This window comes from Dendropsophus ebraccatus, chromosome 14 (assembly GCF_027789765.1).
Source record: "Dendropsophus ebraccatus isolate aDenEbr1 chromosome 14, aDenEbr1.pat, whole genome shotgun sequence".
NCBI classification, from domain to species: domain Eukaryota; kingdom Metazoa; phylum Chordata; class Amphibia; order Anura; family Hylidae; genus Dendropsophus; species Dendropsophus ebraccatus.
In genome coordinates this window covers 78,491,362-78,517,732 of record NC_091467.1, presented here as the reverse complement: position 1 = coordinate 78,517,732, position 26,371 = coordinate 78,491,362, and the positions used below count along the sequence as shown (strand labels likewise).

The 26,371-nt window shown below is 46.3% G+C and overlaps 1 protein-coding gene across 1 annotated transcript in view; it reads left to right on the top strand.

Annotated features, from left to right (window-relative positions):
* The first annotated feature begins 1,186 nt into the window (after positions 1–1,186).
* LOC138771703 (protein-glutamine gamma-glutamyltransferase E-like) overlaps positions 1,187–26,371 on the top strand; it is a 95,120-nt gene continuing 69,935 nt past the window's right edge. The window contains exons 1-3 of the mRNA XM_069951612.1: positions 1,187–1,285; positions 7,605–7,778; positions 20,732–20,956. Of these exons, the coding sequence (XP_069807713.1) occupies positions 1,267–1,285; positions 7,605–7,778; positions 20,732–20,956 (418 nt within the window). The 5' untranslated portion in view covers positions 1,187–1,266. The remainder of the gene's footprint in view (positions 1,286–7,604; positions 7,779–20,731; positions 20,957–26,371) is intronic.

The following is a 26,371-nucleotide window of genomic DNA, read 5'->3' as shown; positions in this document are numbered from 1 at the left end:
CACCCCGTCTCATCTCCATACCTGACCTCCCCCGTCTCATCTCCATACCTGCTTCACCCCGTCTCCTCTCCATACCTGACCTCCCCCATCTCCTCTCCATACCTGACCTCCCCCGTCTCCTCTCCATACCTGACCTCCCCGTCTCCTCTCCATACTTGCTCCACCCCGTCTCATCTCCATACCTGACCTCCCCCGTCTCCTCTCCATACCTGACCTCCCAGTCTCCTCTCCATACTTGCTCCACCCCGTCTCCTCTCCATACCTCACCTCCCCCGTCTCCTCTCCATACCTGATCCACCCCATCACATCTCCATACCTGCTCCACCCCGTCTCATCTCCATACCTGCTCCACCCCGTCTCATCTCCATACCTGACCTCCACCGTCTCCTCTCCATACCTGCTCCACCCTGTCTCATCTCCATACCTGCTCCACCCCGTCTCCTCTCCATACCTGACCTCCCCGTCTCCTCTCCATACCTGATCCACCCCATCGCATCTCCATACCTGATCCACCCCATCGCATCTCCATACCTGCTCCACCCCGTCTAATCTCCATACCTGACCTTCCCCGTCTCCTCTCTATATCTGACCTCCCCGTCTCCTCTCCATACCTGATCCACCTCGTCTCATCTCCATACCTCACCTATCCTGTCTCCTCTCCATATCTGACCCCCCCCCCCCCCCGTCTCATCTCCATCCTTGACCTCTCCATCTCCTCTCCATACCTGATCCACCCCATCACTTCTCCATACTTGCTCCACCCCGTCTCCTCTCCATATCTGACCCCCCCCCCCGTCTAATCTCCATCCCTGACCTCTCCATCTCCTCTCCATACCTGCTCCACCTCGTCTCATCTCCATACCTGACCTCCCTCGTCTCCTCTCCATACCTGACCTCCCCGTCTCATCTCCATACCTGACCTCCCCCAACTCATCTCCATACCTGCTCCACCCCGTCTCATCTCCATACCTAACCTCCCCGTCTCATCTCCATACCTGACCTCCCCCGTCTCATCTCCATACCTGCTCCACCCTGTCTCATCTCCATACCTGACCTCCCCCATCTCATCTCCATACCTGACCTCCCCCGTCTCATCTCCATACCTGCTCCACCCTGTCTCATCTCCATACCTGACCTCCCCCATCTCATCTCCATACCTGCTCCACCCTGTCTCATTGCCATACCTGCTCCACCCTGTCTCATCTCCATACCTGAGGGATATAAGAAGGATGGACGCTACATCACCTCACTTACTACAATACAGCCATGGGGGCAAGAGTGTCAGGTATGTGGATATACTGAATAAATATACAAGCTGACTGCTCAGGTACATGGACACACAGTTCACCTGTATACTGTTTTTATTATATATATATATATATATATATATATATATATATATATATATATATATAATGAGCTGATTGCTCAGGTAAGCGGATACATAGCTCACGTGTATGTGTATGTATATATATAGTGACTGCTCAGGTAAGCGGATACATAGCTCACGTGTGTGTGTATGTATATATATAGTGACTGCTCAGGTAAGTGGATACAAAGCTCACCTGTGTGTATGTATAACAAAATACAGTGGTGCCTTGGATTAGGAGTATAATACATTCCAGGACGGCGCTTGTAATCCAAATCCACTCTTATACCAAAGGACATTTCCCCATAGGAAATCACTGATCTGCAGACAATTGGTTCCACCCCCCAAATATACTGATTATTATTCTGAATAACATGTAGGAGAGATGAAACAATGAGAAGCAGCAGAATCTGTGATATTACAAGTTACTGTACAGTATAGCAATCAGCATGTGGTATATAATGTATAGTAACTGTATAACCCTGATAACACAGCAGCAGCTGGATATGTGATATATAAGTTACTGTACAGTATAGCAGCATGTGGTGTATAATGTATAGTAACTGTATAACCCTGATAACACAGCAGCTGGATATGTGATATATAAGTTACTGTACAGTATAGCAATCAGCATGTGGTATATAATGTATAGTAACTGTATAACCTTGATAACACAGCAGCTGGATATGTGATATATAAGTTACTGTACAGTATAGCAGCATGTGGTATATAATGTATAGTAACTGTATAACCCTGATAACACAGCAGCTGGATATGTGATATATAAGTTACTGTACAGTATAGCAATCAGCATGTGGTGTATAATGTATAGTAACTGTATAACCCTGATAACACAGCAGCAGCTGGATATGTGATATATAAGTTACTGTACAGTATAGCAGCATGTGGTATATAATGTATAGTAACTGTATAACCCTGATAACACAGCAGCAGCTGGATATGTGATATATAAGTTACTGTACAGTATAGCAGCATGTGTATATAATGTATAGTAACTGTATAACCCTGATAACACAGCAGCTGGATATGTGATATATAAGTTACTGTACAGTATAGGAGCATGTGGTGTATAATGTATAGTAACTGTATAACCCTGATAACACAGCAGCAGCTGGATATGTGATATATAAGTTACTGTACAGTATAGCAGCATGTGGTGTATAATGTATAGTAACTGTATAACCCTAATAACACTGCAGCAGCTGGATATGTGATATATAAGTTACTGTACAGTATAGCAGCATGTGGTATATAATGCATAGTAACTGTATAACCCTGATAACACTGCAGCTGGATATGTTATATATAAGTTACTGTACAGTATAGCAGCATGTGGTATATAATGTATAGTAACTGTATAACCCTGATAACACAGCAGCTGGATATGTGATATATAAGTTACTGTACAGTATAGCAGCATGTGGTGTATAATGTATAGTAATTGTATAACCCTGATAACACAGCAGCTGGATATGTGATATATGTTACTGTACAGTATAGCAGCATGTGGTGTATAATGTATAGTAACTGTATAACCCTGATAACACAGCAGCAGCTGGATATGTGATATATAAGTTATTGTACAGTATAGCAGCATGTGTATATAATGTATAGTAACTGTATAACCCTGATAACACAGCAGCTGGATATGTGATATATAAGTTACTGTACAGTATAGGAGCATGTGGTGTATAATGTATAGTAACTGTATAACCCTGATAACACAGCAGCAGCTGGATATGTGATATATAAGTTACTGTACAGTATAGCAGCATGTGGTGTATAATGTATAGTAACTGTATAACCCTAATAACACTGCAGCAGCTGGATATGTGATATATAAGTTACTGTACAGTATAGCAGCATGTGGTATATAATGTATAGTAACTGTATAACCCTAATAACACTGCAGCAGCTGGATATGTGATATATAAGTTACTGTACAGTATAGCAGCATGTGGTGTATAATGCATAGTAACTGTATAACCCTGATAACACTGCAGCTGGATATGTTATATATGTTACTGTACAGTATAGCAGCATGTGGTGTATAATGTATAGTAATTGTATAACCCTGATAACACAGCAGCTGGATATGTGATATATAAGTTACTGTACAGTATAGCAGCATGTGGTATATAATGTATAGTAACTGTATAACCCTGATAACACAGCAGCTGGATATGTGATATATAAGTTACTGTACAGTATAGCAGCATGTGGTGTATAATGTATAGTAACTGTATAACCCTGATAACACAGCAGCAGCTGGATATGTGATATATAAGTTACTGTACAGTATAGCAGCATGTGGTGTATAATGTATAGTAACTGTATAACCCTGATAACACTGCAGCAGCTGGATATGTGATATATAAGTTACTGTACAGTATAGCAGCATGTGGTGTATAATGTATAGTAATTGTATAACCCTGATAACACAGCAGCTGGATATGTGATATATGTTACTGTACAGTATAGCAGCATGTGGTGTATAATGTATAGTAATTGTATAACCCTGATAACACAGCAGCTGGATATGTGATATATAAGTTACTGTACAGTATAGCAGCATGTGGTATATAATGTATAGTAACTGTATAACCCTGATAACACAGCAGCTGGATATGTGATATATAAGTTACTGTACAGTATAGCAGCATGTGGTGTATAATGTATAGTAACTGTATAACCCTGATAACACAGCAGCAGCTGGATATGTGATATATAAGTTACTGTACAGTATAGCAGCATGTGGTATATAATGTATAGTAACTGTATAACCCTGATAACACAGCAGCAGGATATGTGATATATAAGTTACTGTACAGTATAGCAGCATGTGGTATATAATGTATAGTAACTGTATAACCCTGATAACACAGCAGCTGGATATGTGATATATAAGTTACTGTACAGTATAGCAATCAGCATGTGGTATATAATGTATAGTAACTGTATAACCCTGATAACACAGCAGCAGGATATGTGATATATAAGTTACTGTACAGTATAGCAATCAGCATGTGGTGTATAATGACTATATAACCCTGATAACACAGCAGCTGGATATGTGATATATAAGTTACTGTACAGTATAGCAGCATGTGGTATATAATGTATAGTAACTGTATAACCCTGATAACACAGCAGCTGGATATGTGATATATAAGTTACTGTACAGTATAGCAGCATGTGGTGTATAATGTATAGTAACTGTATAACCCTGATAACACAGCAGCAGCTGGATATGTGATATATAAGTTACTGTACAGTATAGCAGCATGTGGTATATAATGTATAGTAACTGTATAACCCTGATAACACTGCAGCTGGATATGTGATATACAAGTTACTGTACAGTATAGCAGCATGTGGTATATAATGTATAGTAACTGTATAACCCTGATAATACAGCAGCTGGATATGTGATATATAAGTTACTGTACAGTATAGCAGCATGTGGTATATAATGTATAGTAACTGTATAACCCTGATAACACAGCAGCAGGATATGTGATATATAAGTTACTGTACAGTATAGCAGCATGTGGTATATAATGTATAGTAACTGTATAACCCTGATAACACAGCAGCAGGATATGTGATATATAAGTTACTGTACAGTATAGCAGCATGTGGTATATAATGTATAGTAACTGTATAACCCTGATAACACAGCAGCTGGATATGTGATATATAAGTTACTGTACAGTATAGCAGCATGTGGTATATAATGTATAGTAACTGTATAACCCTGATAATACAGCAGCTGGATATGTGATATATAAGTTACTGTACAGTATAGCAATCAGCATGTGGTGTATAATGTATAGTAACTGTATAACCCTGATAATACAGCAGCTGGATATGTCCTATATAAGTTACTGTACAGTAATGGAGAGGATGGGAAACACAAGGGCTGACAGAGACTGCAGGGAGCAGGAAGGAATGAGCAGGACAGATGTGGGCACATACATGCAGCGCTCTCTGTCCGGGGAGAGAGGGGTTACAGCTATGGAGAGATTACCCCCACAGACCTGTCCCCTGATGTAAGCCCCAGCCTGAAGTGGATCTGTTATGTTTTGGAAGGTGAGGGAGACTTCCTGGGTCAGAGTACAGGGTTGTAGACACCGCTATGCAGACCATGCCCCTCCCCCTTTCCCCCTCCCACCCAGTACAGGGGGCTCTTACACCAAGATACAATCTTGAAAAACTGCAAGCTCTGAAACCAAAACACTCTTAGGCTATGTTCACACTACATATACGTGTTAAACTCCGGCCGGGGATTTACGCTAGTTGCGTCCGGCTACGTACGGAGCGCGAACTTACACCCGCAGTCTACTCACGCATCCCTACGTAGCGATCTGACAGCGGTCTTGTACTTGGATATCTTCGGCTAGCCCCGGACACCCCACAGAACCTTTTGGATTGGCACAAAAAGGTGGAAAAAGGAAGAAATCACCACTCCGTACGGGACCGCATGTTACCCTACGGGTGTAAGTTACAGCATTTTCGTCCTCAAACAATGGTCTGGTTCATTTTTTACGGCGCTGCATACGATCCGGGCGTAAGTTCTTACGTAGTGTGAACTGTGCCGCCGTATATCGTATACTTTCCACTGTACGCAAACTACGTAAGTCTCCGGCCGCTTATTCACGGAACGCGCTACGGCCGGAAACTTACGTAGTGTGAACATAGCCCCATCCAATTTACTCTTAAACCAAGGCACCACTGTGTATATGCTATATATATATATATATATATATATATATATATATATATATATATATATATATATATACTTGCTGACTGCTCAGGTAAGTGGATACAGAGCTCACCTGTGTGTATATAAAACTTAAGATGCTGATTCCTCATCCGTGCTGCAGTCATGTAAGTGAAGTGATGAGATGGAAGGCTCGGCTAGTAAGACCTGGCTGTATCCAACCATGGTATGATATGTATGATATGTATGATAATGGCACTGGTACATGGTAATGGTCAGGATGGGACTGGTACATGGTGATGGTCAGGATGGGACTGGTACATGGTGATGGTCAGGATGGGACTGGTACATGGTAATGGTCAGGATGTGACTGGACATGGTGATGGTCAGGATGGCACTGGTACATGGTGATGGTCAGAATGGGACTGGACATGGTGGTGGACAGGATGGCACTGGTACATGGTGATGGTCAGGATGGGACTGGACATGGTGATGGTCAGGATGGGACTGGTACATGGTGATGGTCAGGATGGGACTGGACATGGTGGTGGTCAGGATGGCACTGGTACATGCTGGTGGTCAGGATGGCACTGGTACATGGTAATGGTCAGGATGGGACTGGACATGGTGATGGTCAGGATGGGCCTGGTACATGGTGATGGTCAGGATGGGCCTGGACATGGTGATGGTCAGGATGGGCCTGGTACATGGTGATGGTCAGGATGGGACTGGACATGGTGATGGTCAGGATGGGACTGGACATGGTGGTGGTCAGGATGGGACTGGACATGGTGATGGTCAGGATGGGACTGGACATGGTGATGGTCAGGATGGGCCTGGTACATGGTGATGGTCAGGATGGGACTGGACATGGTGATGGTCAGGATGGGCCTGGTACATGGTGATGGTCAGGATGGGACTGGACATGGTGATGGTCAGGATGGGACTGGACATGGTGGTGGTCAGGATGGGACTGGACATGGTGATGGTCAGGATGGGACTGGACATGGTGATGGTCAGGATGGGACTGGACATGGTGATGGTCAGGATGGGACTGGACATGGTGATGGTCAGGATGGGACTGGACATGGTGATGGTCAGGATGGGACTGGACATGGTGATGGTCAGGATGGGACTGGACATGGTGATGGTCAGGATGGGACTGGACATGGTGATGGTCAGGATGGGACTGGACATGGTGATGGTCAGGATGGGACTGGACATGGTGATGGTCAGGATGGGACTGTACATGGGGATGGTCAGGATGGGACTGGACATGGTGATGGTCAGGATGGGACTGGACATGGGGATAGTCCTAGTAAATGACCAGGGCCTAAACATAGAAGGTAATGACTTGGGAAAACACATAGAAAGTAATGGAGTGGACTTATACACTGAAGCCTATACATGGAAAGTTATATTACCAGAGCGCCCAATGCCATGATAGCCATTATTTGCTAATAGGTAATCCTGTTGTCTTCGGTTTAGCTCTACAGCTGCAAAGCACAAATCTCCAGGAAAGCACAAATGCAACCGCTCACCGAACCAGCGACTTCATGGGCAAAAATCTTATTGTAAGAAGAGGTCAGCCATTCACTATTCAGCTGACATTCAACAGGTCTGCTCTGACCTCAGACAATCTCAAATTAACCATCAATACAGGTAACTATACATGTATACTAGTTCTGTTTATAGAAGAAATATCTGGCCTGGGTCTCACATAGAAGGTAATGATTGGGTCTACACATGGAAGGTGATGGCCTGGGTCCACACCTGAACACAATAATTGTAAGGTAGGGTACTGGAAAGACATGTAGACAAGTGCAGACCTAGACTGGCACCTGCCCCAGCTGTCCCTACCTACTTGCCATAAACAGTACTAAGAATTACTGCGGACAACTGGTCGACAAACCTTACACTAGAATAAGTGCAACACAAAACAAAACAAGACAAACAAACACAATAAGGAATGGTCAGGAAAACTAAGTCAGCAACAGCCGGGCAGCGAAGGTACAAAATCAGAATCCAGAAGGCAAGGTCAGGGAACGAAATTCAAAAGGTCAGAGCAAAAACAACAAATGGTCAGTAGAATGCTAGGTCAAGGCACAAAGCACTATCACAGGCACTGGATTGAGACCAGGGGCTGGGTTTTATAGTAAACAGGAACCTAGGTGCTGACAGCTAACTGGCTAGGTCAGCTGTCAGTCACCATCAAGGGTACACCTGATGCCGATTGACCGGGGTGGTGAGGCCCTGGCCACGGCTACACACAAAAGAAAAGATCAACACAGTAGGCTGGTTGCCAGGGACACGATCGGCGGGCCCCCGGAAACCAGGCCCGCTCAACAGCAGAACGTAGTGACGTCTGAGCATGGCCCGATAACCAGACGTGCAGGGCGGCTGCTAGGGACGCCGTCGGATCATCCCCAGCAACTGATCCTGCCTGTAGCGAAGGACGCTGTCGGCATTACTCCCAGCTGAGCTGCGCGCCTCAGCAGAGGCAGGAACCGGGCGCATGGCTCGGCTCCTGACAATAATTGTGTCAAAACTAGAGATGAGCGAACCAAACCCAGTTTCATTTCAAACTTTCCAAAAATTCAGTTAGTTAACAAACCAAACTGCCTCTTGGGGTCTGCAGTTTATGCCAGAACATCTGGAGTCCACAAAGCACTGCCATTTTAGGGGAGCCTGATGCCCAAATGAAAGACTGTGTCCCTGCCTTAGTGGGAGGAGAGAGCTCAGAAGCAGTCAGCATGGCGAGCACAGAGCAGCATTACGAGGGCACCCCCGCACAAGACACACCCGACACGCACGTGAGTACTACTGGCATGAGGCGTGTAACTTCCTCTCCAGCTCCTCTACCCACAGCGGGGCCAGTTAGGATGACCTGATAGACTAAGCGGAGGCATCGTCAGAAACTTCTCAGCTACTTTCTATGAGGCTGCTCACTTTAATGCTGGGGCCCCTGAGTCCAGAAGCATCCATTATTCCAGAATGGCTTTTTGGGTACGAGGAATGTCTCCAATTGGTCCAGCTCCCTAAGCCCAACTGTCCAAGAACCATCAGAGTTGGTTCAAGGCTAAGAAACAGCAGGAGGGGGAGGGGAGGAGACAGCTGGTAACACTGGAGCTGGGTGAAACTCCTCCTAGAAGAAGAGAAGCAGTAGTGGTGGAGTTCCACCTGCTGAGGGGTTACGGGTTCCTAAAAGATAAGGCGCATCAAGGAACCCTGTTTGTGAGTCTGGGATCAGTAAAGTGGGATTACTTCCGAGAATCTCCACAACCTAAAATCTGGAGAAGAGCTGGAGTATACACCTATGAAGGGCCCACGAGGATAGTTAGCGGCATCTGTTACACGTCCTAGGATTATACTTCCCGGAACCCCCTCCTCGTTTACATCAGAAGAGCGGCAGGAGGATCCGGCCACCCATTGCGTTACTCCCATCACTGGCGGGTCTGTGCCTGAAACCAATCATAGCTGGGCTGCTAAATCAAGTACCACTCCCACTGCAGCCATAAGTACAACTGAGGTGGTGGTTACCATTACTGTGACACCCTCCAGAAGGCAATTTTGGGCGTTATCCTCACCGACAGTCCAATAAAAGAAAAGAGACCGCACTTCCAAGGTGAAGTTCTAAGATTACATTAGTATGTAACATTTCGGCATTAACAAGCCTTTCTCAAGCAGTGATGTATTACAGCAGCACCACAGCGCGAACACAAGAACCAAGATGGAAAGTGCAAGAACACTGTATAAGAAACACAGGACCGTTTTAGTAGAGCGTGACACTCAGGCAGAGCACAAGTGCAGGAAGCCTCCTTAAATAGCCAAGCATACCTCCCACCTTTTGCTAAGAGCAAAGAGGCACATGTGCACCGTGGTCCCCATAGTGACTAGTGATGACCGAATAGTATTCCATCGAATAGTACGCTATTCAAGCTATTCGCTTGTGGTCCAATATTAGAGCAAAAATGCAGTAAAAATTCAATTCGCCCTCCCACATCCCCTGGCACTTTTTTCCAGCCAATAAACATGCATGGGGGAGGGACAGGCACTAGGAATAGGCAGGACGTTAAAAAAAAACTATAACTATGATTGGCTGGCTAAACCACGTGACTTCCTGAATCTTAGAATAGTCATTTGAGATTCGTGTCACTTGCTGTTTGGAGCTAGAGAGGGACAGGCTGTAAAGCAGGGAGAGGAAGGTTTTAGGTGAAGTTAGGTAGGAAGGAACCCCCAAAAGCCCTTGTTAGGGCTAAAACTATAAAACCAGAGATTTAGAAGCTCTTGTGAGACAGGCAGTGTGTTCAGACATCCACTGATAGAGTATACGGCTGTATACTGTGTTCGTGGCATAATAGCTGTTATCTCGCTACTACTGATTTGCGCAGTCTGCATCCTGTGAAGGTGTTGACCAGCTATTTCATTCTATTATTTTAAAAATCAATACTATATCTGGTAGATGGCTGTATACTGTAAGTGTGTGATAATACCTCCTATCTTGTAACTACTAATTTGCGCAGTCTGCGTCCCGTGAAGGCGTTGACCAGCCCTTTATTGTTGTGAAAACAATTCTATATCCAGTATAATCGCTGTATACTGTTAGTGTGGGATAAATTAAAAACCTGGTACAACTAAATTGTATTGAAAAAAGTTAAATGGCTACTACAATGCGTAGCGCTAAGCGAAGAGGACAGGGACGCGGAAATGCTGCTGGGTTTTCAAGCCACGGTCAAGTGATTGGGGATACAGCGCGTGCTTCAGAGGGACATCCAGTATCGCACGCATCCACCATCCCTGGCTTTATAGGGCAGTTGTGCAGGGGGCGGTGTACACAACTGTGGAGGCCCGATCAGCATGACCAAGTGTTACGATGGATGGTTGGAGTCCTTCCAGTCATTTATCCACTCACTCCAGTCTCGAGTCTAGCCAAGAGTCTAACACTCATGTCTCCAAACCTGCACCATTAGTCCATCATAGTCATCCCACCCTTGCCCACTCCGAGGAGCTCTTTTCGGGTCCATTTCCCCAATTGGACAGTGTTCAAATACTTGATGAAACCCAGGAGCTACCTGAGGATTTTATCTGTAGCGATTCATAAAATCTGGAGCATTCGCCATGTCCAGTTGATTTTGCTGTTGTGGACCGGCAACCTGAAGTCGTGAGGACTGACGATGAGGAGACCCAATTGCCGTTCAGCCAAACAGTTAACATGGCCAGTGTGCAGGAGGAGCAGCAGAGTGAGGAGATAGAGGAGGAGAGGCTAGACGATGAAGCGAACGACCCGACCTGGCAAGGGGTGATGTCCAGTGGGGAAAGTAATGGAGGTATGGGGGTCCGTGCGGCAACAAAAAAGGCACAAAGAGGCGGAGGGATGTCCACAGGTAGAGGACAGACGAGTCATCAAAGGCAGGCCAGAGTCATCAGGGCCGAAGTTTTCCCCGAAGCATCTAGTCACACCAAACTCCCCCCATGAGGTCACGCAGTTCTTTGGTGTGGAGGTTTTTTAATATTTGCGCAGATGACAAGCTGAGAACGGTGTGCACGCTATGTCACACAAAAATAAGTAGAGGCTCGGAGAAGAGCAACTTGACCACCTCTGCCATGCAGCGTCATCTGGAAGCAAAGCACCTGCGCCTTGCGCTGCCACTGCTGACTCTTCCACTGTTTTCTCTGCTAGCGCTACAGTCCAGACCACCAGCCAGGACACCTCTCCATCTGCCTGTGCTTCGGCCACTTTGGTGCCTGCTTCACCTTCCCCTTTGCCTGCGTCTGCTCCTTCGCCTGCACCGTCTTCACAGCAATTGTCTATCAGTCAGGCATTTGATCGGAGGCGTAAGTACGCCTCTACTCACCCCTCTGCCCAAACCTTAAACTGCCACATCTCCAAATTGCTGGCCATGGAGATGTTGCCATTTAGGCTTGTGGAGACGCAAGCCTTCCATGACCTGATGGCAGCTGCTGCACCTTGGTATTCCATCCCTAGTCGCCACTACTTTTCCAGGTGTGCTGTCCCCGCCTTGCACCAGCAAGTGTCCCGTAACATTGGGCGGGCACTGAGTTACGCAGTTACCGCGAAGGTCCACTTGACCACCGACGTGTGGACAAGTGCTTGTGGCCAGGGACGCTATATCTCACTGACGGCACACTGGGTGAATGTTTTGGAGGAAGGAATCGGGTCTCAAGTAGGGACAGCCTCCCTCCTCTCCGTCAGATTGCCAGCATGGGCTCTGTCAACCCCTCCCTCTCCTCCTCCGTAAAATAGTCCTCAGCGGTGAGCTGGAAACGCTGCAGCACTGGCGTGGGGAGACGTCAGCAGGCCGTGCTAAAGCTTATCAGCCTGGGTGATAAGAAGCACAGAGCCCCAGAGGTAAAGGGGGCCATCTTGCAGCAGGCAGAAATTTGGCTGTCACCGCTGCAGCTGGGACCAGGCATGGTCATGTGTGATAATGGCCGTAACTTGGTGGCAGCTCTGGGGCTTGGAGAACTCCAACATGTTCCATGCCTGGTCCACATTTTTAATTTGGTGGTGCAGCGCTTTATAAAGACCTACCCCGACCTGCCGGAGCTACTGGTGAGAGTGCGGTGCCTGTGCCCCCACTTTCGGAAGTCCACCGTGGCGGCTGCTAGCCTTAAAAAGCTACAAAAACACTGGCATTTACCCGAACACCGGCTGTTGCACGATGTCACCACTCACTGGAATTCTATATATCATATGTTGTCCAGAGTGTGTGAGCAACAGAGAGGTCTCATGGAATACCAACTCCAAAACCCATGGATGCCTTCAACTCAGCTCCCTCAGTTTGCCAACTATGAGTGGCCATGGATGGTTTTAACGATATTCGAGGAGTCCACCAAGAGGGTCAGGTGCGAGAATGCCATAGTGAGCTTAACCATACCAGTCCTATGCGTTGTTAAAGAATCCCTCATCGCCATCAGGGAGAACGCCTTGCACGCACCGGAGGCCGGGATAGGAGGAGATGTGACAGAACTGTGTCACATTACACTCCTGTCAGCTTCTCAGTGTCAATTCCTGGAGGAAGAAGAGGAGGAGGCTGTTAGCCACCCTCCTCCTATACTCTGTAATACTACCACTAATATAGCCGCATCCTCCTCCTATACTCTGTAATACTACCACTAATATAGCTGCATCCTCCTCCTATACTTTGTAATACTACCACTAATATAGCCGCATCCTCCTCCTATACCTAATACTACCACTAATATAGCCGCATCCTCCTCCTATACCTAATACTACCACTAATATAGCTGCATCCTCCTCCTATACTCTGTAATACTACCACTAATATAGCCGCATCCTCCTCCTATACTCTGTAATACTACCACTAATATAGCTGCATCCTCCTATACTCTGTAATACTACCACTAATATAGCTGCATCCTCCTATACTCTGTAATACTACCACTAATATAGCTGCATCCTCCTCCTATACTCTGTAATACTACCACTAATATAGCTGCATCCTCCTATACTCTGTAATACTACCACTAATATAGCTGCATCCTCCTCCTATACCTAATACTACCACTAATATAGCTGCATCCTCCTCCTATCCTCTGTAATACTACCACTAATATAGCTGCATCCTCCTATACTCTGTAATACTACCACTAATATAGCTGCATCCTCCTCCTATACCTAATACTACCACTAATATAGCTGCATCCTCCTCCTATACCTAATACTACCACTAATATAGCCGCATCCTCCTCCTATACCTAATACTACCACTAATATAGCTGCATCCTCCTCCTATACTCTGTAATACTACCACTAATATAGCTGCATCCTCCTCCTATACTCTGTAATACTACCACTAATATAGCCGCATTCTCCTATACCTAATACTACCAATAATATAGCTGCATCCTCCTATACTCTGTAATACTACCACTAATATAGCTGCATCCTCCTATACCTAATACTACCACTAATATAGCTGCATCCTCCTCCTATACTCTGTAATACTACCACTAATATAGCCGCATCCTCCTCCTATACCTAATACTACCACTAATATAGCCGCATCCTCCACCTATACTCTGTAACACTACCACTAATAAAGCTGCATCCTCCTCCTATACCTAATACTACCACTAATATAGCCGCATCCTCCTCCTATACCTAATACTACCACTAATATAGCTGCATCCTCCTCCTATACTCGGTAATACTACCACTAATACAGATGCATCCTCCTCCTATACTCTGTAATACTACCACTAATATAGCCACATCCTCCTATACTCTGTAATACTACCACTAATATAGCCGCATCCTCCTCCTATACCTAATACTACCACTAATATAGCTGCATCCTCCTCCTATACTCTGTAATACTACCACTAATATAGCCGCATCCTCCTCCTATACTCTGTAATACTACCACTAATATAGCTGCATCCTCCTATACTCTGTAATACTACCACTAATATAGCCGCATCCTCCTCCTATACTCTGTAATACTACCACTAATATAGCTGCATCCTCCTCCTATACTCTGTAATACTACCACTAATATAGCTGCATCCTCCTCCTATACTCTGTAATACTACCACTAATATAGCTGCATCCTCCTCCTATACTCTGTAATACTACCACTAATATAGCCGCATCCTCCTCCTATACTCTGTAATACTACCACTAATATAGCCGCATCCTCCTCCTATATTCTGTAATACTACCACTAATATAGCTGCATCCTCCTCCTATACTCTGTAATACTACCACTAATATAGCTGCATCCTCCTCCTATACCTAATACTACCACTAATATAGCTGCATCCTCCTCCTATACTCTGTAATACTACCACTAATATAGCCGCATCCTCCTCCTATATTCTGTAATACTACCACTAATATAGCTGCATCCTCCTCCTATACTCTGTAATACTACCACTAATATAGCTGCATCCTCCTCCTATACCTAATACTACCACTAATATAGCCGCATCCTCCTATACTCTGTAATACTACCACTAATATAGCTGCATCCTCCTCCTATACCTAATACTACCACTAATATAGCCGCATCCTCCTCCTATACCTAATACTACCACTAATATAGCTGCATCCTCCTCCTATACTCTGTAATACTACCAGTAATATAGCTGCATCCTCCTCCTATACTCTGTAATACTACCACTAATACAGATGCATCCTCCTCCTATACTCTGTAATACTACCACTAATATAGCTGCATCCTCCTATACTCTGTAATACTACCACTAATATAGCCGCATCCTCCTCCTATACTCTGTAATACTACCACTAATATAGCCACATCCTCCTATACTCTGTAATACTACCACTAATATAGCCGCATCCTCCTCCTATACCTAATACTACCACTAATATAGCCGCATCCTCCTATACTCTGTAATACTACCACTAATATAGCTGCATCCTCCTCCTATACTCTGTAATACTACCACTAAAATAGCTGCATCCTCCTCCTATACTCTGTAATACTACCACTAATATAGCTGCATCCTCCTATACCTAATACTACCACTAATATAGCTGCATCCTCCTCCTATACTCTGTAATACTACCACTAATATAGCTGCATCCTCCTCCTATACTCTGTAATACTACCACTAATATAGCTGCATCCTCCTATACCTAATACTACCACTAATATAGCTGCATCCTCCTCCTATACTCTGTAATACTACCACTAATATAGCTGCATCCTCCTCCTATACTCTGTAATACTACCACTAATATAGCTGCATCCTCCTATACTCTGTAATACTACCACTAATATAGCCGCATCCTCCTATACCTAATACTACCACTAATATAGCCGCATCCTCCTCCTATACCTAATACTACCACTAATATAGCTGCATCCTCCTATACTCTGTAATACTACCACTAATATAGCTGCATCCTCCTCCTATACTCTGTAATACTACCACTAATATAGCTGTATCCTCCTGCTATACCTAATACTACCACTAATATAGCCGCATCCTCCTCCTATACCTAATACTACCACTAATATAGCTGCATCCTCCTCCTATACTCTGTAATACTACCACTAATATAGCTGCATCCTCCTCCTATACTCTGTAATACTACCACTAATATAGCCACATTCTCCTATACCTAATACTACCAATAATATAGCTGCATCCTCCTATACTCTGTAATACTACCACTAATATAGCTGCATCCTCCTATACCTAATACTACCACTAATATAGCTGCATCCTCCTCCTATACTCTGTAATACTACCACTAATATAGCCGCATCCTCCTCCTATACCTAATACTACCACTAATATAGCCGCATCCTCCTATACTCTGTAATACTACCACTAATATAGCCGCATCCTCCTCCTATACTCTGTAACACTACCACTAATAAAGCTGCATCCTCCTCCTATACCTAATACTACCACTAATATAGCCGCATCCTCCTCCTATACCTAATACTACCACTAATATAGCTGCATCCTCCTCCTATACTCGGTAATACTACCACTAATACAGATGCATCCTCCTCCTATACTCTGTAATACTACCACTAATATAGCCACATCCTCCTATACTCTGTAATACTACCACTAATATAGCCGCATCCTCCTATACCTAATACTACCACTAATATAGCTGCATCCTCCTCCTATACTCTGTAATACTACCACTAATATAGCTGCATCCTCCTCCTATACTCTGTAATACTACCACTAATATAGCTGCATCCTCCTATACTCTGTAATACTACCACTAATATAGCCGCATCCTCCTATACCTAATACTACCACTAATATAGCCGCATCCTCCTCCTATACCAAATACTACCACTAATATAGCTTCATCCTCCTATACTCTGTAATACTACCACTAATATAGCTGCATCCTCCTCCTATACTCTGTAATACTACCACTAATATAGCCGCATCCTCCTCCTATACCTAATACTACCACTAATATAGCCGCATCCTCCTCCTATACTCTGTAATACTACCACTAATATAGCCGCATCCTCCTCCTATATTCTGTAATACTACCACTAATATAGCCGCATCCTCCTCCTATACCTAATACTACCACTAATATAGCTGCATCCTCCTCCTATACTCTGCAATACTACCACTAATATAGCTGCATCCTCCTATACCTAATACTACCACTAATATAGCCGCATCCTCCTATACCTAATACTACCACTAATATAGCCGCATCCTCCTCCTATACCTAATACTACCACTAATATAGCCGCATCCTCCTCCTATACTCTGTAATACTACCACTAATATAGCCGCATCCTCCTCCTATACTCTGTAATACTACCACTAATATAGCTGCATCCTCCTCCTATACTCTGTAATACTACCACTAATATAGCCGCATCCTCCTCCTATACTCTGTAATACTACCACTAATATAGCCACATCCTCCTATACTCTGTAATACTACCACTAATATAGCCGCATCCTCCTCCTATACCTAGTACTACCACTAATATAGCCGCATCCTCCTCCTATACTCTGTAATACTACCACTAATATAGCTTCATCCTCCTATACTCTGTAATACCACTAATATAGCTGCATCCTCCTCCTATACTCTGTAATACTACCACTAATATAGCCGCATCCTCCTCCTATACCTAATACTACCACTAATATAGCCGCATCCTCCTCCTATACTCTGTAATACTACCACTAATATAGCCGCATCCTCCTCCTATACTCTGTAATACTACCACTAATATAGCCGCATCCTCCTCCTATACCTAATACTACCACTAATATAGCTGCATCCTCCTATTCCTAATACTACCACTAATATAGCCGCATCCTCCTATACCTAATACTACCACTAATATAGGCGCATCCTCCTCCTATACCTAATACTACCACTAATATAGCTTCATCCTCCTATACTCTGTAATACCACTAATATAGCTGCATCCTCCTCCTATACTCTGTAATACTACCACTAATATAGCCGCATCCTCCTCCTATACCTAATACTACCACTAATATAGCCGCATCCTCCTATACCTAATACTACCACTAATATAGCCGCATCCTCCTATACTCTGTAATACTACCACTAATATAGCCGCATCCTCCTATACTCTGTAATACTACCACTAATATAGCCGCATCCTCCTATACCTAATACTACCACTAATATAGCTGCATCCTCCTATACCTAATACTACCACTAATATAGCTGCATCCTCCTATCCTCTGTAATACTACCACTAATATAGCCGCATCCTCCTATACTCTGTAATACTACCACTAATATAGCTGCATCCTCCTCCTATACTCTGTAATACTACCACTAATATAGCTGCATCCTCCTCCTATACTCGGTAATACTACCACTAATATAGCCGCATCCTCCTATACCTAATACTACCACTAATATAGCCGCATCCTCCTCCTATACCTAATACTACCACTAATATAGCCGCATCCCCCTCCTATACTCTGTAATACTACCACTAATATAGCTGCATCCTCCTCCTATACTCTGTAATACTACCACTAATATAGCTGCATCCTCCTATACTCTGTAATACTACCACTAATATAGCCGCATCCTCCTATACCTAATACTACCACTAATATAGCTGCATCCTCCTCCTATACTCTGTAATACTACCACTAATATAGCTGCATCCTCCTCCTATACTCTGTAATACTACCACTAATATAGCTGCATCCTCCTCCTATACTCTGTAATACTACCACTAATATAGCCGCATCCTCCTATACTCTGTAATACTACCACTAATATAGCCGCATCCTCCTATACCTAATACTACCACTAATATAGCTGCATCCTCCTATACCTAATACTACCACTAATATAGCTGCATCCTCCTATACTCTGTAATACTACCACTAATATAGCCGCATCCTCCTATACCTAATACTACCAAATAATATAGATGCATCCTCCTCCTATACCTAATACTACCACTAATATAGCTGCATCCTCCTATACCTAATACTACCAATAATATAGATGCATCCTCCTCCTATACCTAATACTACCACTAATATAGCCGCATCCTCCTCCTATACCTAATACTACCACTAATATAGCCGCATCCCCCTCCTATACTCTGTAATACTACCACTAATATAGCTGCATCCTCCTCCTATACCTAATACTACCACTAATATAGCCGCATCCTCCTCCTATACTCTGTAATACTACCACTAATATAGCCGCATCCTCCTCCTATACCTAATACTACCACTAATATAGCCGCATCCTCCTCCTATACCTAATACTACCACTAATATAGCCGCATCCTCCTCCTATACCTAATACTACCACTAATATAGCCGCATCCTCCTCCTATACTCTGTAATACTACCACTAATATAGCCACATCCTCCTATACTCTGTAATACTACCACTAATATAGCCGCATCCTCCTCCTATACTCTGTAATACTACCACTAATATAGCCGCATCCTCCTCCTATACCTAATACTACCACTAATATAGCCGCATCCTCCTCCTATACTCTGTAATACTACCACTAATATAGCTGCATCCTCCTCCTATACTCTGTAATACTACCACTAATATAGCCGCATCCTCCTCCTATATTCTGTAATACTACCACTAATATAGCCACATCCTCCTATACTCTGTAATACTACCACTAATATAGCCGCATCCTCCTCCTATACCTAATACTACCACTAATATAGCCGCATCCTCCTCCTATACTCTGTAATACTACCACTAATATAGCTGCATCCTCCTCCTATACTCTGTAATACTACCACTAATATAGCCGCATTCTCCTATACCTAATACTACCACTAATATAGCTGCATCCTCCTCCTATACTCTGTAATACTACCACTAATATAGCTGCATCCTCCTCCTATACTCTGTAATACTACCACTAATATAGCCGCATCCTCCTCCTATACTCTGTAATACTACCACTAATATAGCCGCATCCTCCTCCTATATTCTGTAATACTACCACTAATATAGCCACATCCTCCTATACTCTGTAATACTACCACTAATATAGCCGCATCCTCCTCCTATACCTAATACTACCACTAATATAGCCGCATCCTCCTATACCTAATACTACCACTAATATAGCTGCATCCTCCTATACTCTGTAATACTACCACTAATATAGCTGCATCCTCCTATTCCTAATACTACCACTAATATAGCCGCATCCTCCTATACCTAATACTACCACTAATATAGCTGCATCCTCCTCCTATACTCTGTAATACTACCACTAATATAGCCACATCCTCCTATACTCTGTAATACTACCACTAATATAGCCGCATCCTCCTCCTATACTCTGTAATACTACCACTAATATAGCCGCATCCTCCTCCTATACCTAATACTACCACTAATATAGCCGCATCCTCCTCCTATACCTAATACTACCACTAATATAGTTGCATCCTCCTATACTCTGTAATACTACCACTAATATAGCTGCATCCTCCTCCTATACCTAATACTACCACTAATATAGCTGCATCCTCCTCCTATACCTAATACTACCACTAATATAGCTGCTTTCTATATGTAACATTTCTCTGTATACCTTTTGCAGGATCTATAGATATGGATTTCCCGATCACAGTCCCGGGTCTCAGCAGCGGAGCGGCCTGGAGCGTGAACGTCACTCAGGAAAGTAACGGCCTGACCCTCACCACCACCCCCCCAGTCACTGCCGCCATCGGACGTTACAGCATGAAACTGAGCTTCTCTAGTGGATTTAGCACAACGTCCCAGGACCTGGGAAACCTCTATGTGCTATATAACCCCTGGGCTAAAGGTATCGTCTTCTATCTGTATATATATATATATATAATCCATAGAGATAATCTGTATAATGTATCTATGTACCCCTATACCATCCCCCACCTACCCAGTGCTACATCTGCCCCCCTATACCACCCCTCACCTACCCAGTGCTACATCTGCCCCCCTATACCAGCACCCCCACCTACCCAGTGCTACATCTGCCCCCCTATACCATCCCCCACCTACCCAGTGCTACATCTGCCCCCCTATACCACCCCTCACCTACCCAGTGCTACATCTGCCCCCCTATACCATCCCCCACCTACCCAGTGCTACATCTGCCCCCCCTATACCATCCCCCACCTACCCAGTGCTACATCTGCCCCCCCTATACCATCCCCCACCTACCCAGTGCTACATCTGCCCCCTTATACCATCCCCCACCTACCCAGTGCTACATCTGCCCCCCTATACCATCCCCCACCTACCCAGTGCTACATCTGCCCCCCCCTATACCATCCCCCACCTACCCAGTGCTACATCTGCCCCCCCTATACCATCCCCCACCTACCCAGTGCTACATCTGCCCCCCCCTATACCATCCCCCACCTACCCAGTGCTACATCTGCCCCCCCTATACCATCCCCCACCTACCCAGTGCTACATCTGCCCCCCCCTATACCAGCACCCCCACCTACCCAGTGCTACATCTGCCCCCCCCCTATACCAGCACCCCCACCTACCCAGTGCTACATCTGTGTATATATATCCATGTATATGGCTTCAGCATCGGTGAGCAGAGCTGCCTGGAGTAAGTGATCCGCCCCACGTCATCCATCAAAGCCATAAAGCCAAACCGTGAGAGATCGCTGGGAGCCATGAACAAGTGCCAGCATCAGGGAGTATACAGGGCGGGCATCGAGGATACAGCGTCTGCTGCCAGTACTCTATATACAGGTGGAGAACCTAGTGCCAGCATCAGGGAGTATACAGGGCGGGCATCGAGGATACAGCGTCTGCTGCCAGTACTCTATATACAGGTGGAGAACCTAGTGCCAGCATCAGGAGGTGTCAGCCGGGGGTCCATCAGGAGGTGTTGGGGGGGGGGTCCATCAGGAGGTGTCAGCGGGGGGGTCCATCAGGAGGTGTCAGCGGGGGGGTCCATCAGGAGGTGTCAGCGGGGGTCCATCAGGAGGTTTGGGGGGGGTCCATCAGGAGGTGTCAGCGGGGGTCCATCAGGAGGTGTCGGGGGAGGGGTCCATCAGGAGGTGTCATCGGGGGTCCATCAGGAGGTGTCAGCGGGGGGGGTCCATCAGGAGGTGTCAGCGGGGGTCCATCAGGAACTGTCAGCGGGGGGGGGGGGGGGGGGGGGGGGTCCATCAGGAGGTGTCAGCAGGGGATCCATCAGGAGGTGTCAGCTGGGGGGGGTCCATCAGGAGGTGTCAGCAGGGGATCCATCAGGAGGTGTCAGTGGGGGGGGGGGTCCATCAGGAGGTGTCAGCAGGGGGTCCATCGGGAGCTGTCAGCAGGGGGTCCATCGGGAGGTGTCAGCGGGGGGGGGGTCCATCAGGAGCTGTCAGCGGGGGTCCATCCGGAGCTGTCAGCGGGGGTCCATCAGGAGCTGTCAGCGGGGGTCCATCAGGAGGTATCAGCGGGGGGGGGTCCATCAGGAAGTGTCAGTGGGGGTCCATCAGGAGGTGTCAGCAGGGGGTCCATCAGGAGGTGTCAGCGGGGGGGGGCGGGTCCATCAGGAGGTGTCAGCAGGGGATCCATCAGGAGGTGTCATCGGGGGTCCATCAGGAAGTGTCAGCGGGGGTCCATCAGGAGCTGTCAGCGGGGGTCCATCCGGAGCTGTCAGCGGGGGTCCATCAGGAGCTGTCAGCGGGGGTCCATCAGGAGGTGTCAGCGAGGGTCCATCAGGAGGTGTCATCGGGGGTCCATCAGGAGGTGTCAGCGGGGGTCCATCAGGAGGTGTCAGCGGGGGGTCCATCAGGAAGTGTCAGCGGGGGTCCATTAGGAGGTGTCAGCGGGGGTCCATTAGGAGGTGTCAGCGGGGGTCCCTCAGGAGATATGGACACCTCTATCCTGCAGATGGTCAATGAGCTAATTCTATTCTCTGTAGTTATCAGAGCTCCAGGCAGGACGGGAACAAACAGGACGGCTGGGAGCACAAGATTCTCCAAAAACTAGTAAAAATATGACTATAATGGAACCATCTGCACCCCAAACCATCACAACCTCTCCCCCCTTCCAGTAAGTGATCGGCCATGAGGTCTACACAGGCCTCTGGCCTCCTCACTTTAGTCCACTTTGATCCCCCATTAAGAGTTCCTTGTGCAGCTTCAAGATAATCCCCAGCAGCTCCTGGGTCTGACGTTCATCCTGGGGGGTCTATGGTTCTTCTTGTCAGGACAGTCCATCCGCGTTCTGGTTCTTCTTGTCAGGACAGTCCATCCGCGTTCTGGTTCTTCTTGTCAGGACAGTCCATCCGCGTTCTGGTTCTTCTTGTCAGGACAGTCCATCCGCGTTCTGGTTCTTCTTGTCAGGACAGTCCATCCGCGTTCTGGTTCTTCTTGTCAGGACAGTCCACCCGCGTTCTGGTTCTTCTTGTCAGGACAGTCCATCCGCGTTCTGGTTCTTCTTGTCAGGACAGTCCATCCGCGTTCTGGTTCTTCTTGTCAGGACAGTCCATCCGCGTTCTGGTTCTTCTTGTCAGGACAGTCCATCCGCGTTCTGGTTCTTCTTGTCAGGACAGTCCATCCGCGTTCTGGTTCTTCTTGTCAGGACAGTCCATCCGCGTTCTGGTTCTTCTTGTCAGGACAGTCCATCCGCGTTCTGGTCTTTCTCATTACTATTGGATGAAGAAGCGGTAGGGTTGGAAGGACAAGCTCCACCTCAGCAATCATCCATTGTCTCTGATACGTGGTTCAGCCATGTAAGGGGGTAGCGGTCCATTACAATTGTCCCTACCATATGGGTATAGCTGCCATTTCCGTAGGGAGACCCATCTCCCACTTGGGGGGGTAGCTTGCATGCAGAGGCCCAGGTTGCCCACTTCTGTAATACCTGTCCTCAGTTACTCTTCCTCTGGGGAAGGGGTCACAGGTAGCTGGAGGTGCAGGACGATGACCCATGTGACTAGCTGGGCAGATGATCTGCAGATGCCCGATCTTCCCACAGCGATAACATCTGCGTTTTATCCTGTGACCTCCATATCTTCTTCTGGGGTAGGGCTTATTGGTAGCTGGCCCATTCACTGGTGTCCGGGTCACCGCACTGACATAATTGCATTGTAGATTCCCCACATTGTTTCCTAATAGAATATCAGCAGGCAGACCCTCCATGACCCCAATTGTGCATCGCTTGGCAACAAAGCCATAGTCCAGCTCCACACTCGCCTTCAGAATATTTCTTCGGATGCCTCCGGCCAACTCAACATTAATCCCAGGTCCCGGCTGTATCGCCTCTGGCCGAACTACACGGGGATCCGCAATAGTCAAAAATGAAAAGAGGAATAAGTGTGAGATCTCCTGAAGTGGAGTGTGACGAGGTGAACCTGTAAGGCTCCTATACCCTAGGAGGGGAAAAGTAGTAAATGAAAGACGGATAACAGGTCCTCAAGAGAGACTGAAAGTAGGAGTGGTATATAGATTAGGATATATGATGGATAGAGTATTGGTAAGGTTTGAAATACAGATATTTATTGAACATATAAACCGTGATTGGAATCGAGTGGTAACAATGATATAAGTTATAAATGCATGGATACAATTTCTAGCTAAGAGAGTATCAAATGAAAATACAAATAAATATATAAAAAATACCAAGGTGAAGAACAATAAGTACACAGGGTTAAAAACAATAGACACACGATGTGCGTGCGTAATAATTAGAGATGAGCGAGCATGCTGGTCCGAGCTTGGTATTCGATGGAGTATTAGGGTACTCGATGGTTCTCGTTACTCGGAGGAACATCTCGCGATACTCGAGGAAGTCTCATCATCCGTTTCCTGTAAGTTTGGGCGCTATTTCTCAGCCAATAAACATGCAGGAGACTCTTTGGTACATCCTGCGATGACGTGGGACCCATACATGTCGATAGCAGCGATTGGTTGGACAGATCAGATGACCCTGCCATATAAAACTGGGCGGGGGCAGTGCTGGCTTCAGACGCATGCTGTGAGAGATCAGGGAGAGAGCTGCTGCTGGTCAGGGAGAGTGTCAGTGTAGGATATAGCCTTCCAGTAGGCAGGGTATATACCAGCAATACAAACACACAGACCTTTTACCCTACCGCCCATGACAGCACCCCTGGAGAGCACCTCCCACCGCAGGACAGGAAACCTGAGGATATAAAAGTTTGACACCTCTCCACAGACCTCAGTTCAGGTTTCCGGTCCTTGCGGATGGGAGGTCTGGGGACGCTCCATCGGGAGTGGAAGATAGAAGTTGATACCTCCGGGGCCGCAGGTCCTCCGTTTGCGTCAGGCAGAGTGGGGCTCCCTGCAGGCGTAAGGCTCTTCTGGTGAGCAGCCTGGAAGTCGGCGGGGGATCTCTCCGGACTCTGGCGGGGCTCCGCCTGCAGGCGGTGATCCCCGGCTTGGGGGTTGCGGCCTCCAGGGAACCAGGCATCCGAGTGTGCTGACTTCCAGGATTGCCCCGGCGTCTGATGTCAGCGCGCGCGGCAGTATGGGAAGTACGCCCGGCAACGTGATGACGTTACTGCCGGCGTGTCACTTCCGGCGGCGACGTCGGGGCCTAGCTTTATTAATCTCTCGGTGCGTCCGTCCAGCGTCTGCTGTCTCCTGCGTCCGGAGCACCGAGACCCCCGCCAGCCGGCCTTACCTAGACCTTGCTGGTACACCTCCTGAACCATGTCTGAACCTGCAGGAGGGGATCGAGGACGCCACGACCGCGGTGAAAGGGGCGACAAAAGAGCCTCCAGGACCTCTAGTCCGGAACCAGCTGAAGACCACAGATGGGTGAGAGGTCCTCTTTTTATACGTTTTAGTAACGGGGTGTTTATTGTGTTTATGTTTAGAGATCATCCCATAGTCCTAAAGAATCTAGATCTTCTGAACGACACCGTCACAAGAAATGTGGAGAATGTAGAAGGGAATTAAGTGAGGATTACCATAGGTCTGTGTGCCCTACATGTGTAGATCGTATGGTAGCCCAGGAATACAGGTCTCTGGCTGATAGTCTCAAACAGATGGTCAGAGATGAAATCAGAACTTCCCTCTCCCAGATACAGGCCCCTGCCCAGCAGGAAGTCCCGGGTCCCTCGGGTTGCCTAGTCCAGTCCGAGCCATCCCCTATTATGCAATGGCAGGATGTAGAAGAAGGGGAGATACAGACAGTCTCTGATGTAGAGGAAGAACCGGTCTCCAGTAAAACATGGTTCCCGGCAGAGGATACGGATCAGTTAATAAAGGCTATCCGTTCG